The sequence below is a fragment of the Zootermopsis nevadensis genome, unplaced genomic scaffold (genome assembly GCF_977971745.1).
Source record: "Zootermopsis nevadensis isolate Lab colony 2312 unplaced genomic scaffold, Znev_1.0 Znev_ptg000020l, whole genome shotgun sequence".
In the NCBI taxonomy this organism is placed as follows: Eukaryota; Metazoa; Arthropoda; class Insecta; order Blattodea; family Termopsidae; genus Zootermopsis; species Zootermopsis nevadensis.
The window spans coordinates 16488727-16504030 of NW_028259152.1; the positions used below are offsets into that span (position 1 = coordinate 16488727).

Below are 15304 nucleotides of genomic sequence, written 5' to 3' on the forward strand. Positions count from 1 at the left end.
GAGGCTTTTTTTGTATAGTACCGTAACGAGAAAACGAAACACTAACGACAAATGCGTAGGAGAATGTTGCTTATACAAAGTCACACCTTCCAGGAACAGGTTCTTCTTAAACATCGAGATACTATTTTATTCTACACAGTTTAATATACAGAGGTTGACTTAAAAATTATCCAAAGCCGCTTTCTGATGCACTTTCATTGGTCGTGCAAAATGATTACAACATTCTTTATTCGACGCCAAGAAATATAAACAATCGATGTTTGGATGTTAAATAAACAAGAAATAAAACAGTATGTATTTGTAGTTGTTACTATCCTAAAGATTTTCTCCATTGACTTGAGTCAGTTTTCTAAAATTATCACGCAAGGACACGATTTGAGGCCAATGTTTGAACCACGTTTCAACTATCGCGTTTTCTCAATAACTTGGCGCTCCCTTCGATGTAAAATCAGTGACAATAATCGATAGTCATATAACGATCATAACCTCAAAGTAAATTGTTGGCAGCACGATTCGGGACAATTATATTACGCACACATTTTTCCAAAAGAAGGACTTGTTATTGTTAGCTCAGCACGGAAACGATAAACTGTGGCCACAAATTGTTTTTGATTTCAAGTTAAATAACGAATTACGTAGTCATACGAAAAGTAAATAAACGATTATTAACGCAATTGTTAAAAGCAGAATTAATTGAAATTAAACACGTATTACGAATACAATATTTAATGTAATATTTTTGTTTAATCCGAAACTAGGTGGTAGGTTGGTTTTTGCATTTTCATACTGAAAATCTTATTTCTATCTTGCGTAAACAGTATGTACTGCGTCTTTGAAATCATTACCAGAAGTTTCATATGCACGTCGGTTCGATTCTCAACTGTCATGTAGCTAGGAACAGAAATTCGTAACGATTTGAACAGACATAAAATACGATTACAGTTTCGCATTCGATGTCTTATGCCGGTGTTATCAATGGAAGAAAATTCCTCTTCGTGAAAGTATTTCAAAATGAGCAGTTTTGTGTTCGTGTTTTAATAATTCGTAGAAACTTTATTTATTGTTAATGTAATCTGCTTACATGTTTATGAAAGGCTTACACAAGGCCTATTTCATTTGATTCAACTCAACAACAGCTGGCTATAAATCAAAACGCGACGATTAACATAAGAGATGGAAGGTACATTTGCGAATAAGGAAGAAATTTCAGAAGTCAGGGGTCTGAACAGAACCTAAACTCACATTACACAGGTTTTACGCTTATTTAAATAAGATTGTATAATTATTCTGCTTACTAAGTACCACGTAGCATGCTTCTGAATCACACGAAGACGAGTTAAGGTCGAAACATGTGAGGTACTCAATAACACTTATAAGGATCATTTGATTTAATTACGGTTATGTACAACTTGAGTGTCAGAGGTCGAATGTTATAAATAATTTATAATATATTGTGGAAAGGTGGGAGAATCGCATGTTTGAGTGTAGACCCTATCCAATCCCACTTATCCACGGGCTACTTGAAAATCCCTCTGACGTCATCAGAAAGACCTGTGACATTACAGCTCAGATTTAAGTGCAAAATACAAAATGCTGTAGACTAGGCTACTATACCTCGTAACATGTATTAAAAAATGTAATGTATTTCAGATATAGCTGCTGGGCAAGGTTTGTCTCGGGTACATTGAAGTAAATAACCTGTAAAACAGTAAATAAATGGAATAATTCAATTCAATTCATTTATTTAAGTGCTTGGCAACAGCCAAGCACTAATCCAGAGTACAAGATAAAATATAATAAGTAATTAATTTATTTCAATAATAATAAAAGTAAAACAAAAAATGAAACTAAATATATAAATGTACCATATTATATAATAATAATAATATGCTTGTAAAATAGGCGAGAAATTTTTGTGGGTGGAATGCTATCCTTTTTAAATAAAACAGACACATAAGTTCTGTAATTTCTTGCAGTAACAGTTTGTAAGCCTTTTTAAGCTTTCTCTGAAAATAGAACGCGTCATGTTGATTCAAGGCCCTCTGAGCAAGTCTGTTAAGTCTTCTTTGCACAGGTTATTATAACTGTGAGATAAATGGAAGTAATGTTTCGTGTGATTTTATTGTATTATTTCTTCAGGTCGAGTTTCAAAATGGAACAGTGAATGCGGGTGGGCGCCATGTTGAACAGTCGTCATCAGTACGCCAGGGTGACGTCAGCTAATGCAGCAAAATACAATCCCTCGACGTCACTCATCATGAAAAAGAAGAACTTACTCAGCAGAAGACGGAAATCAGATCGGAACCGAAGAGAAACATTTAACAGAGAATTATTATAACAATGAAACGAAATTTATCTCCATTTTGCCTTGCCTTTTGCGCCACGGGCATCGGCTAAGGAATCCGATTTCAATATTTTAACGAAACAAACTACGTTTTCTTGTTTTCACAACCCACTCTTAAAAAACCATCCATAAACTTGAGGAAAAGAAGGGAATATTTACATTAATTAAAGCATAATTTTATATCAAATGTGTATTATATTATATGTTATATACATGCATACATTACTTTGTGAAAGTGCGTTGCTGTGATTCGTCTTCGATTACTCCAGACGGTTAATTCATTTACTGAGTAAAACGTCACGTAGTTATATTATTGACTTTAATTACGAAGGGCAGTGAAATTTCAAGACAGATTCTGTTTCTCGAGAAACTTACACATCACGTGGGCACAGACAATTTGGCATCTGCCAGGATAAGTTGAGTTTCTCGCGCGAGTTATGGCTTCGTCTACTTGCGTCAGGAAGTCTCTGTTGTCACTCAGCAGCTGGAAACACAATAATGGCGGCCCCTCGCCTTCAGCCGTTCCACCGTCGAAGGAGCGTAGCGACAGTAACGCCAGCTGTCAGACGACCTCGGCACTTGCTCTGGCCACCTCCAACATGGTCGACTTCTGGAACCGCGTCTCTCAGCAGATGGCGTACATAGATGGCAGCACTGGCAGTCCATCGCTAATAGATGGCGGCAGTACACGAAGCTCTCAGCCCAACGAGTGTTTACGAGACTCTTTGGTGCCCAGCGCCGATAATCGCAGTTCGTCACTCCTAGACGAACAGAACCTCAGGAGCGATTCGGTCCTTGAAGAGATCTATTGCGAACGCAGTGCGTCAGTCCTAGACGACGGAAACAGTCACAGTGTATCTCTACTAGACGGTGGCAACGATCTGATAATCTCTTCTATTCGTGAAGACGTAATCGGCCCGCTCCGTTCGTCAGATATATCCCATGTCGAGGTGAAGAAACCTTTCAAACAAAGACGTCCCACTGAAATTACCTCCCCTCTGTCGTACAAATCCTGCTCAGGGTCTCGCCACACTGCGACTACCTGCTCCTTAGAAACCTCCCCAACACTGTCCCCAACAAGGCTGCACAGGGTCCACAGTTCGACCCTTCATCGCCACATCAACCCCCAGACGACACCTCACATATCCTTCCAGAAAGAGGCGAGTGTAGTGACTGGGGATCAGGAGAAGAGAAGCCGAAACAAGCCGTGGTACCGGAGGGCGTCTTCAGCGGACAAACAGCCGAAGAACAGTGCCAGCCTCGACAGCAATCAAACCGACGAAGACCAAAGCGCGATCTGGCACCACGTGTTCAGGGAAGTTGAATCTGTGTACGCTAAGGACGGCGAGCGAAGTGAAACGAGCTACAAAAACTATTTCAATGACGATGATGACTATTATTATTATGATGACGACTACGCGAAGGACGGGATGGAGCTGGAATTGCTACAGCCGACGGCGGATTCTGGTTCTGGCAAGGCACGGCCACTCGATGGCACGGCCGTCATCCCCAGCTCTGCCACGTCAACCTCTGTAGTAATGGAGACCGCGTCCATCGGTGGGGGCAGGGTGACTACAAGAACGAGACTGCGCAGGTACCAGCAACAATTCAGCTTCTGCGCAGGAGACAGGAGAATGTCTGTAAGTGGAGACGTTCTTGTAACTTTTGAAAACGAATGCAACCTAAAAGCATTTAAACCCAGAAGAGGTTCAGGTTAATTACCAAAGCTGGAAAGTATCATGACGAAATATACAGGTCCATTTCTGAGCGATTTCATTAATCGTGTTCACTCTTTGCGTTTATTTTATAACATTTCGATTAATTTTGTAATGTTATCCAAACTGGGGTTTCAAAAGCCAGATATAACGCCCGTTAAACGTGCAGTTTACGTAAAATCCTGAATAATCTGTGTGACAGACAGTTCTGCTGCCACGAGAGGAATGTGTGACGAACACGTCCACACACGACTCAAGAGTTCGCCATGTGTTCACGTTCGTTTCCTTCGAAGCAGATCATCTGGAGCGAATACAAGCCAAAAGTTACCATTCTCAGTTACGAAGAGTTTTGACGATGGTTTAAAAAAAATGGATGTCAGGTTTTTGAACCTTGTCCATCGTCTGACTTTTTTTAAACATGCACCGTTTCTGGAGCGGGGTGTGTCTACGTTTTGGGGTCCGTTAGAATAAGCTAATTCCTATAGGTACCCCAAAGACATAGATATAAGCAGTTTTTTCAGCATCAGACGACGGACGAGGTACAAACACCCATCAGTCCAGTTAGCCTGCTGTTTCGCTGCAGATCGGAAAGGCAAGAACCCGTTGCATGAATTCTGTTTTGCAGCAACCTTTCGACATGTACAGCTGCGTTACCAAGAAGGCGAGCAGCTGGGAGGAGAGTGAGGCCGTACAGCGTCGTCGAAGCGTCATGATGGCTATAAGCGGCATGGAACACCTACACCAAGCCCATCTACCGACAGCAAACTGTACTCTTGCGACGTCTTGTCCCGGCACCGCTGGTCTGCTGATGCTTCAACCCACCTCATCGGAGTTGCAGCTGCTCGATAAAAGAGACCTCCGCTATTACTTCCAGCATCCCTACCCGCGACTTTTCGTCACGTATTTCGTCATTTTCTGCAATTTCTTGCTGTTCGCCGAGGACCCTATCTCACACAGCCACACTGGTACGTGATGTAAACGAGATTTGAGATTCTCAGGGCAATGACTCTGGCTTGTAACGTCGTGGACACTTCTAGGTCGATATTAACATTTCTAAGGGACGTACTGCCTCCATTTTCTGGGCTGATGTCTGTCTACACGGTGTTATAGCCCACATTTGTTTTCTCTTGCAGAGTCAGACATCCCGATGGTGGGTAATGTTTTCAGCTTTGTCCTGACGAAGTACCCTCCCGAATGGCGCTGGTCTCTTATAAAGGTACGGAGTTTACGTGAGAAAGAGATTATCTCAGAATGTGGCAGATAATACGAAATTATTGCACGCGAGAGTTAAAAAAGTCCCTGGCTTACGAGGTGCGATCGGAAAGTTTCAAGACTGTGTCAATAGGGGGCGAACCGGACGTAGTACGAGCTTCTGCCGCTAGGGTGTGCGGCCTACATTCATAGTGAATCAGTGTGCCAGCCGGCATCATCGAATTAGCATTTGTTTCTTAGTTACGGGCGTTTTGGTAGTGCATTACACCGACCCTCCTGCGATTTCGGAATGGTGTGTGCATCAAATTTTGCCAAAGACTCGCCAAAACGGCTACGGAAACGTATGAAATGCTAAAGCAAGCATTTGGGGAATCCGCAATGGGTCGTGCACAAACTTTTGTGTGGCATTCACGTTTTAAAAATGGCCGAACCTCTGTCGATGATGACGAGCGTTCTGCACGACCATCTTCGAGCACAACGCCCGAAAATGTTACGAAGATTCGGCAGGCCATTCACGAAGATCGACGTCGTACCATCAACGACTTGTGCGAAATTGTTGGGATAGGCTATGGGACCTGTCAGCTGATTCTAAAGGAAGAACTCCACATGCGACGCATCCTGTCTGAGGACCAGAAGCAGAATCGACTTGACTTCTCGTTTGTCAGGAGCTCAAAGATCTTGCAAGAACCGACCCCAACTTCCTTTCTAAGCTCCGTGTGACTTCTTCCTCTTCCCAAAGATGAAAATTCAGCTAAAGGGAAGGAGATTTGAGACGATAGAAGAGATTCAGGCAGAATCGCAGATGGTGCTTGACAGGCTGACAAAGAAAGATTTCCAGGGATGCTTCCAGGCTTGGCAGCGGCGCTGGGATCGTTGTGTTCACTCCCAGGGGAACTATTTCGAGGGTGATGGATGAATTTAATACCTGAGATAAGTGTACGGGTTTTTATACGCGCAGTCTTGAAACTTTCCGATCGCACCTCTTTCATTCTGTTCTACTCGACGAGCGGTGAGTTCAACGCCCGGTTGGCGACGTTGCGGTCCAACGTTTGATGTGAGAATTTTTGTAGGTTTTGATGTGGCTCCTGGCGATCTTGTGCGGAATGGTGCTGGGAAAACTGATCATCCACGGCTACCTCTGCGGCAGGCTTCTTCGGCTCAAGATGTTTCGCGACGATCAGGTACCAACATCTTTGGTCAGTCTTTCTTTGTAACCTCAGTATTTTAGTGATAATCTCGTTCAAGTGTCGGAGGGCACGGCACCCGATCTGATGGACGGAGCCCGCACATCGAACCCCAACAGCAGAATCATCCCTGATAAGCTAATAGTCGCTCATCTAATTAAGAAATCTTACGTCTTTTACGAAGTCAAGATATTCGATGGCTAAATGATTTATGTCTTCTGAGACTGCTCAGTGAATTCTGATAAAAGTTTGTAGACGTTTCAGAGGTGTTTGCTGCTACCATCATCAGGGCAATAACTCATGCCCTGATGATGGAAGCAGTAATCATCTCTGAAACATTAACAGACTTTTATCAGAATTCACGGATCAACGTCCCAGAAGACAGTTTAATACGTATCTGTGGCCGTCAGAACCTGAACACTCACATTTAACACCGTTTTCGTTAAATCCCACCAATGAGGTAAAAATATTTTGTCTTACTCCGCGACTATATTAAGTAATGAACATATTCAGAAAGGATAAGCTGATACATCTTAGTGAATGGAGTGACTGGATAAGAACTGGACAACGTGGGGTCGATTTCTGCCATGGGCAGGGATTTATTTTCTCGATATATCAATATCGACTTTGGGGCCCAGCTGGGCTGCTGTCAAAAAGGTACCAAAGTCCTTTATCTGAGGATAAATCAGCCGAAACGTGTAGCTGATCACTTCTGTACATCTGACACCGACGTTAGTAAAGCTTTCAGCTATCTCCTCCCCTGTGGCCTTCATAGCTCGATGGTTATCGAACCATCGGGGACCTGAGTAAAATTTGAGGTTCTCGGAGGTTGAAGATTGTGTCCTTACCAGTCCTCACGGGTGTAAGGCCTCACGTCTGGTGATTATCATCGTCTCCGATAACGCGAGTGGCTTTTACGTGAACACGAAAGTGAATATAATACGAAATAAATATGTTTTTTTAAAAAAAAACACGGAACCCGCGTTAAATCATTTCTACAAATTTAAATAGGTTTTAAAAATTCTTTAAAGTTTTTACCTTGGTTCTTAAATATATTTTTATTACTTTTGACTCAGGTTTCCGTGGTTTAACTTGTTACATTAGCGAATGTTAAGACGGCGTCTAAATTCCTTGTCGTACCTACACGCTTATATTTAAACTCCAGAACGACACCCCACTTTAAGAAATGCCTGTAAGAAATACGTGGTCCCTCACTGGTCGTGGTGGTTGTTGTAGGGCTCTTGGATGACTATGTTCTTCACCGTCATCGTGTCGCTGTACGTGTTCTCTCACGCCTACAATCTACTCCTCTTGGTCTGGTACGACAACCCTCTGTACCAAATCACCAGTCACATGGGTGTCACCAACGCCAGGTACAAATGTATGCATAAATGTTCACTGTGTTGCACACCTTATGCACTTTGCTTTACTAAAGTTAGGGACAGAAAACGTATTAATTAACCCAAAAACTCTCTTGACGTTCCTTACTCTAAAAAGAACTCAGCGTTTCCGAAACTGATTTCGTCTTTACGTGAGAATGTTAGGAGAATCTATTCATTTAGTTGTTCGTAAAGATATAACATAGCCACGGTGGTCTAGCGGTTAGAACGCTGGCCTTGTAATCCTGGGGATCTCGGGTTCGATTCCCGGCGGTGCCCGAAATTATAACTTGTGTTGGGCAAGGCCGTGGTCTAGGCAACACGGAGTTTTCCTCCGTGGCATCCCAACAATTACTCCATTCACACACAGAAGAAGGCAATGGCAAACCACTTCTGGATCATCTGCCAAGAACGTATATGAACAGGTCCCAGTCCGAGAAAAGGATGGAAGGATCCTGTTCATATGGACCTGTCGTCAGACAGAACACTAAATAATAATAAGATGAGGTGGTCTAGCGGTTAGAACGCTGGCCTTGTAATCCTGGGGATCTCGGGTTCGATTCCCGGCGGTGCCCGAAATTATAACTTGTGTTGGGCAAGGCCGTGGTCTAGGCAACACGGAGTTTTCCTCCGTGGCATCCCAACAATTACTCCATTCACACACAGAAGAAGGCAATGGCAAACCACTTCTGGATCATCTGCCAAGAACGTATATGAACAGGTCCCAGTCCGAGAAAAGGATGGAAGGATCCTGTTCATATGGACCTGTCGTCAGACAGAACACTAAATAATAAAGCCCTGTGATTGTCGATTACTTGCCCTCAGCGTCATGAAGGCTGCAGCCTGTGGCACGTGGTTGGGAGACCTGATCACGGCGCTCGTGGTGACCGACATGATGCTACAGGACAACCTGTACCCCCACTGGGCGTCTTACTTCCGTCAGATTTGGCGCCGTTCAAACATTCCCCGTATCTTCATATTTTGGGTGGGCTCCGTCGTGGCGACCTCTGTCGTTGTGACGCTCATCGTCAGCGATTGGATCTCTTGGGACAAATTAAACAGAGACTTCGTAGCAACGACAGGTAAGGGCCTTAAGACATTTCACGGATTCTCGTAAAACTGTAGCAAACGAAATATATTTTAAAATTAAATTATTTGGTTATTCCGTCAAATCACAATGTATTTAAAATAAGATAATTAAAATATCATTCTGTGTTCCATATCGAATAATCGATTTACAATTGGAATTATTCGATATGGAACACAGAATGATATTTTAATTATCTTATTTTAAATACATTGTGATTTGACGGAATAATCAAATAATTTAATTTTAATTTAATAAATCACAATATGACGCAGCTACACTATCTTAGAAATATATTTTGTTATTGTCGTAAGTCCTGACGCAAATATTCTTTAAAATAAATAACATTTATCTTGAGATTATGTATTTTATCTCGTTAATTTATGATACGACGTGTTTTCAGGCTTGTTCTCCATCATTAGATGTAACAACTACGAACCCAGTTTTGGTGTGATTATTTTTAATAATTTATATTATTTGCGATGTTATTCGTCAATTTCGGGATGTTTCAAAATTTAAGTCGTTTTGTTATCTTAATACATTTATGAATCAAGAATCAGGATACTTTCGTGTGTCCTTCCTTTACAAGAAGATAACAATTACCAAGGAAATTTATTTCGGATTATTGGCTGAACTAAATATTTACAAGACGCGTAATTTTCCTGGATTTTCAATTTTAAAAAGAAATTTGGGAATTTAGTTATAAACGAAAGTGGAACGAACACGTTTAGAAATCATTAATACAAAGATTTCTCACGTATTGGTCTTTTAGTCGAGAGTAACATATTTATCTTGTCATTTTCTTTAGAAATATTAGCCCCTGATACAGATTCGTAAATCAGAAAGACAGATCAACCGTGCGCTCCAAATATTCCTGGAAGTTTAAGATCCAATGTTTGAGTCCTACAAGAAGCTGTTCTTATGGCGAAGGGTTGTTATCCCCAAATTTGACCTTGCTGGAGCACCACCCCTTGTGGGTCTCCGTGACTACAACTAACCACCATATATGGAAACTTCAACTTCCTGACAATAAGTTATACTTAATGATGAAAAACACGTCGAAGCTCCTACTACCAGCGGAAACTGGGACGATCTTAGCAAAACAACCTGTTGCCATAGGAACGCGCCTACTAACCGGACGAGATCGATACGAAATAAATATTAGGTGAAATGCTGTGATAAGATTTAAGATGGTAAAGTCGCGTCATATTGTGATATAATAAGTATATATTAGGAACTGAAACATGAAAGATGATGGTCTAATGTAAATCGAATATTTCGATAAAGAACATCATTTAATATTTTAAATATTTTAATAAGAATTTATTGTGATTAGACGGACAAGATTTAATATATACATAATATATGAAAAGATTTGTTGTTAAAAATTACAGATAGCAAAATTATAATGTAGAAGTAATACTGCCCTATATTAGTGGGACTTACACAGAGATGTTGATCGCCGAGTTGTATGATTATCGTTTTATAAACGTCGTTAACCTCCCGATAAATATTCAAGTGGGAATCGTAAGTTCTTGGAACTCATTCGAAGTTCGTGTGTCATGCAGAGGTCTCCCGAGCGTTCCTGGCTTCTTTCATCCTAGTCATGGATCTGCTGATTGTGATGCAGGACTGGGATTTCCCCCACTTCACTACAACCCTTCACGTCAACCTCCCTGGCTTCAGCGTTGCAACTCTTAATTGGAAGTATGCTGAAGTCGATATAACGGGTGAGTCCTATAGTGAAACCTACCAAAGGAAACCGGATTAAACTAAAGTTATCCGGGTCTCAACATTTCCCCACTTTCAAGAATATACAACTAGAATGAAGCTGACCTAACCTCACTTTAAATTAATGAAAGCTGTGTAATGCAGTAATGGAATACAAGCAGCGGAATTTATCTAAACAGACAGTTAACGTTGAATAACGTTTAACTGTAGAAGTATATCTGTACAGAAATAAAATTTTATTTACACATTAATGTAAACTTTTACGTCTTATCTATACGTGACGTCATCCGCCGCCATCTTGTCTATGTGTTGCGTCATGTACTCGACTCACTCTAGGACAGTTCTTTGTTATCAAATAAATGTCCAGAACTCCTAAACCGTAAGAGTTAGCTGAAATCTGTTTGCAAATTTGAAAAGCTCGTGTTTATTTACGTATTTAACTCTTAATATGTCCGAATCTAACTTTTACACTTTAGACGTGGCAAGCGGTTGAATTTAAGGAACGAGGGTATAGTTAATACGTTTTGGGTAATTATTTTAACAATTTATAGAATAAAGTAAACATCTTGTAGAAAAAGGTCTTTATTTACTCTTTAATTTACATATAGGTTTATAGGTCTCGAGTTATTGGCGTTTGAAAAAGTTACACACTAGAGTTACCTTACATCTTACAGTTTCCGTCGAGTGTATGATTTTATAAACGTTATTCAACGTTAAAAGTATTAAAAATTGGTACATACGCATAAATAAATTTAAAGCATATAACTAACTTGGTAAGGGATGTGAGAGATGATAATGGTAATTTGCTGCTCTTGTCAAAAGGTGTCTCCCTATTTCAGAGTCTCTACGAGTTGCTCCTGACGTAACGTAATTATTAATATACTGTTAGCCGCCGTTTTGTTACCGTGAGTTCTGCGATATAACGGTCACCACTCGCAGAAGGGTGGATGGAATCGATATGATGGGATGTTGCCTCGTGCCCTGCCCCAAAGAGATCATTAGAAACATTGTCAGTGCCACACCGTCCTTGACGTAATGCGTCACACCTTGGCTTGAGTGAACCAGAGCCTCCTCCATGACGTGGATGCCAGGGTTGAATTTGGGGAAAGGACGTAGGGCCTTCAGAAAGACCAAAACTGCTTCCTTCTACAGTTTTATGAATTTCATAGTGAGCCTTCAAAGAATTTGGAAAATTATAATTCATCAATTATGGGAAAATATTTGAAATGTGTACAAAACAGTGGGTAAATTTGTAATTTTTTTTACGTTTCATTTTTCAGTCTTTTCAAAAACGTGTAATTTTAAGTTTTTCTTAAAGTTTGTTCATACAGTAAAAAAAAATGACAGACGAAAATGGCTGCCATAACTCTGGTGCTGACTATGTCGATAAGTCGATAATACAACTCCGTTACTTTTATTCTGTTCAGGAAAATGGTTCAACTATGGAATTATAGTTCTCGTGATGCTGCTGGACCTCAACATGTGGAAGAATCAAATATTCTACAACCCGAAGGACTTCGGGCAATACACAGGTAAGTCACTTGTGACCGAACTGGTATATTTGATGACACCATCGACATTGACTCGCTCCCAAGCTCAAAGTGGTCAGAGCAGGAACTCCCAGTCACTTTCATCTTGTGCTGACGTTAAGAAAGCGTGGAACTTTCTTCCACTCTCCCGTACATCTCCGTAGCATTTTGTTTACGTACAGGATTACCTTTGCATTTTATGTCAAATAACTTACTTACACACGTTAACATGAAACATAACCCTACTTGAATATTTCTGTCTTCTGGGTCGTTACGCTACGTAGTCTCGTCGATGGTTAACAACGACCAGACCCTTGGCTCATTATGACAGTTCATACTCTAATATTAAAGCCTGTATTTACTTAAGCTACTATAATGTTCTATGTGTGCCTCGTGATAAACTCAAGTCGCGATATATAGTCGACGCAGTAGTGGAGAAGGTAGCGGAGCTGGCGGGCGGGCCTAGTCTGTGTACCTGAGGTGGCACGGTCAGTGTATTTCTTTTGTTTGGGCGTGCAGTCAGTGACTCGCTCCTAGCCTTCCCCTTGAAAATTCTAAGCTAGCGGAGCTGGCGGGCGGGCCTAGTCTGTGTACTTGAGGTGGCACGGTCAGTGTGTTTCTTTTGTTTGGGCGTTCAGTCACACAAGCTCCTCCGTGCAGTCAGCATTATACGATCGCACAAGTGACTCGCTCCTAGCGTTCCCCTTGAAAATTCCACGGGCCAAAAACTACTGCGCAGACTATAGAATAATATTTCTGGCCTTCAAACTGAGTTATAAAGAAGTGAAGAAAATTCGTGGGAAATTGTTACGAATTAAAACAGCATACATAAAATATTGTAGAAATCAAAAACCACCTCTTCTGTGATGTGGCAGGTCCGGATGACAAGATTCGTACAGTGAATGACCGAGAGCTCCTGGATACTCGGAACACGTCTTACTGGACATGGGAGAGTAGGACGCACGTTAACTCGGAAACAGGTCTGCCTTATTACGAAGGTGAGTGGATTCTCCGTGTGTGACCTTGTAGGTAAATACCGTCAACCCCATGATGTCTCAAAACATAAAAATATTCCGCACGAAACTTTTTTTAAGATTTATTATCAAGTCTGGAATAACTACAGAATGCGCGTAAATAATCTTATTTGCTGTTGCAGATGACATGCAAATGAATTCCCGTTTCATGAACTACCCCTTGTCTGTCAAGTGGACAGCTTTCATCCCTTCAGTGATAGGAATGGTGCTCTTCGTGTCTCTAGTGTCACTGTATGGGCGTTTCCCCGCACATCAGGTAAGAGACGCGAATATTTCGGACTCTTTAATCAAGTTCAGTTCGTCACCATCGAGCATTTATTTTATGTAAAATGTGCAGTGTTCAGAAGCTAGGGGCAGATTTAGTTGAACTTTGTTACTTTGAGTTAGGTTAGATTAGGTTAGATTAGGTTAGGTTAGGGTTAGGTTAGGTTAGGTTATATTAGGTTAGGTTATATTAGGTTAGGTTAGGTTATGTTGGGTTAGGTTAGGTTAGGTTATGTTGGGTTAGGTTAGGTTAGGTTAGGTTAGGTTGAATAATTTTAATCCATACGTTCACTTCCTGTTTCTCCAATATCGATTTCGATATTATTCTGTCATATACATCTAGACCTTGAAAGTGGTCTCTTCCTTTGTGGTTTACCGAGTAACATTTTGTATAAATTTCTCATACACATTAATAACTTCATGATTTTTTTCTAAACCATGTTTAGATCAATTTTAAACAATTTTGATTAAATGAATTGATATCCCTGTTGTCACTGATGATGACCTCTTTGAGGTTGAAACGCGTATGGAACCAGTATCTTTTTAATTCTGTTAATAGTTGTTTGTTTGCTTATTTTATATTCTCATACACAGATCAACATTCCACGATCCTCATTCAATATGTCCTGAAATTTTGCGTAATATATTTTCCCTTTTTGAAGTATTAAATTTCTCCAAACTTTAGGACACCAGATTTGAGGTCGAGTGATATTTTATGATTGTCAAAGCTCAGTGTGCTTGGTTTATCATCTGTAAAAGATAAAATAAATTCCTGATTGAAAATTAAGTTGCCAATAGGCAGACGTGTAGAAGTAATCAGTACATATAAAGAACAAAAAGGGACTTTTAGGTTCGGTTAGGTTGGTATGAGTTGGTGTTAGTTACTCTCGTTGCCATGTCTGACATATCTGTTATGTCGGTCTGTCCTCCCATCTGAATGAGTAAACTTGAGAACGACTGGAGGGATATTACTATCACGTGTTTAATTTTCAGCCTCAAGGTCAGACACAAAACCTGAGTCCATGCCGAGGCCCACGAGGAAAGGACCCCAACTCTCGGTAATCTCGGCAAAGCAGGAAAATCATCTTCTACAAATGTGTGATGGACGTTGTGTTGAAGTTTATATTTGAAATTATGATCACGATGTTGGTATCTGTGACTACAACAAAAATTATATCTTCTACCTAAATTTCTGTGATTGATTTATTGAAATAAAAGTTTTATGGGTAAAATAATCAATTGATTGGCACAATTGGTGCTTTCACAGCGACTAAGCGTAAAGAATTCTTCTCGGGCTACCAGCCACGTAAGGTGGTTTAATGGAGAAAACACGAACGTTTCGAGAGCCATCTTTGTTCTCATCCACAGGGTACCGAAGTTGTAGGAGATCCTGCCCGTATACCTGACCCAATTCCGTATTATTGGCTGTACGTTAGCCAATAGGAGTGACGTGCTCGCTATTTTTAGCCTAGCTTTCCAATTAGGTAACATGTTCGTCACCAGGTACCAGATTTCAATCGATTCCTTCACGAGGCGATGCGTGCATACGAGTATGCGAAATTAAACAGTCCCTCAGAGGTCATTAATGCCATCAAGAGACTCAAGGTTGGCAAGGCTCCGGGTCCAAACGGTATACCGAACAGGGTCCTGAGACATCTACCATGGAGCACGATAATACGCGGATGACACGGCTCTCGTGGCCACATCCCCTAGTTCAGGGGTGGCCAACCCAAACGATCTTTCGGGCCACTTTGGAAATGCATCATAACTCCGCGGGCCACATATAAAATTATATATCCCCATATTAGATTTAGATACACTATAG

General features: G+C 41.0%; 1 protein-coding gene and 1 long non-coding RNA gene across 2 annotated transcripts; one reads left to right on the forward strand and one right to left on the reverse strand.

Moving 5' to 3' along the window:
* Positions 1 to 1725: 1725 nt before the first annotated feature.
* LOC110829689 (uncharacterized) lies at positions 1726 to 2858 on the reverse strand. Its single transcript, XR_002543042.2, has 2 exons — positions 2720 to 2858; positions 1726 to 2251 (listed from the first exon to the last, which is right to left on the reverse strand). It is a non-coding gene; the product is annotated as an uncharacterized LOC110829689 (long non-coding RNA).
* On the forward strand, positions 2782 to 14714 carry LOC110829685 (uncharacterized). The gene is made up of 11 exons (XM_022063674.2): positions 2782 to 3984; positions 4685 to 5024; positions 5193 to 5275; positions 6342 to 6452; positions 7692 to 7828; positions 8660 to 8916; positions 10490 to 10651; positions 12080 to 12184; positions 13057 to 13179; positions 13338 to 13471; positions 14473 to 14714. The coding sequence occupies exons 1-11, from the start codon at positions 2782 to 2784 to the stop codon at positions 14539 to 14541; spliced, it is 2724 nt and encodes a 907-aa protein (XP_021919366.2). The 3' UTR covers positions 14542 to 14714.
* The last annotated feature ends 590 nt before the right edge of the window (positions 14715 to 15304 follow it).

Coding starts and splice junctions, on each gene's coding strand:
- LOC110829685 (XM_022063674.2), top strand. CDS start 2,782: ATGGCTTCGTCTACTTGCGTCAGGAAGTCTCTGTTGTCACTCAGCAGC. Junction 8,917..10,489: donor AGACTTCGTAGCAACGACAG/GTAAGGGCCTTA, acceptor TGTGTCATGCAG/AGGTCTCCCGAGCGTTCCTG. Junction 13,180..13,337: donor AGGTCTGCCTTATTACGAAG/GTGAGTGGATTC, acceptor TTGCTGTTGCAG/ATGACATGCAAATGAATTCC.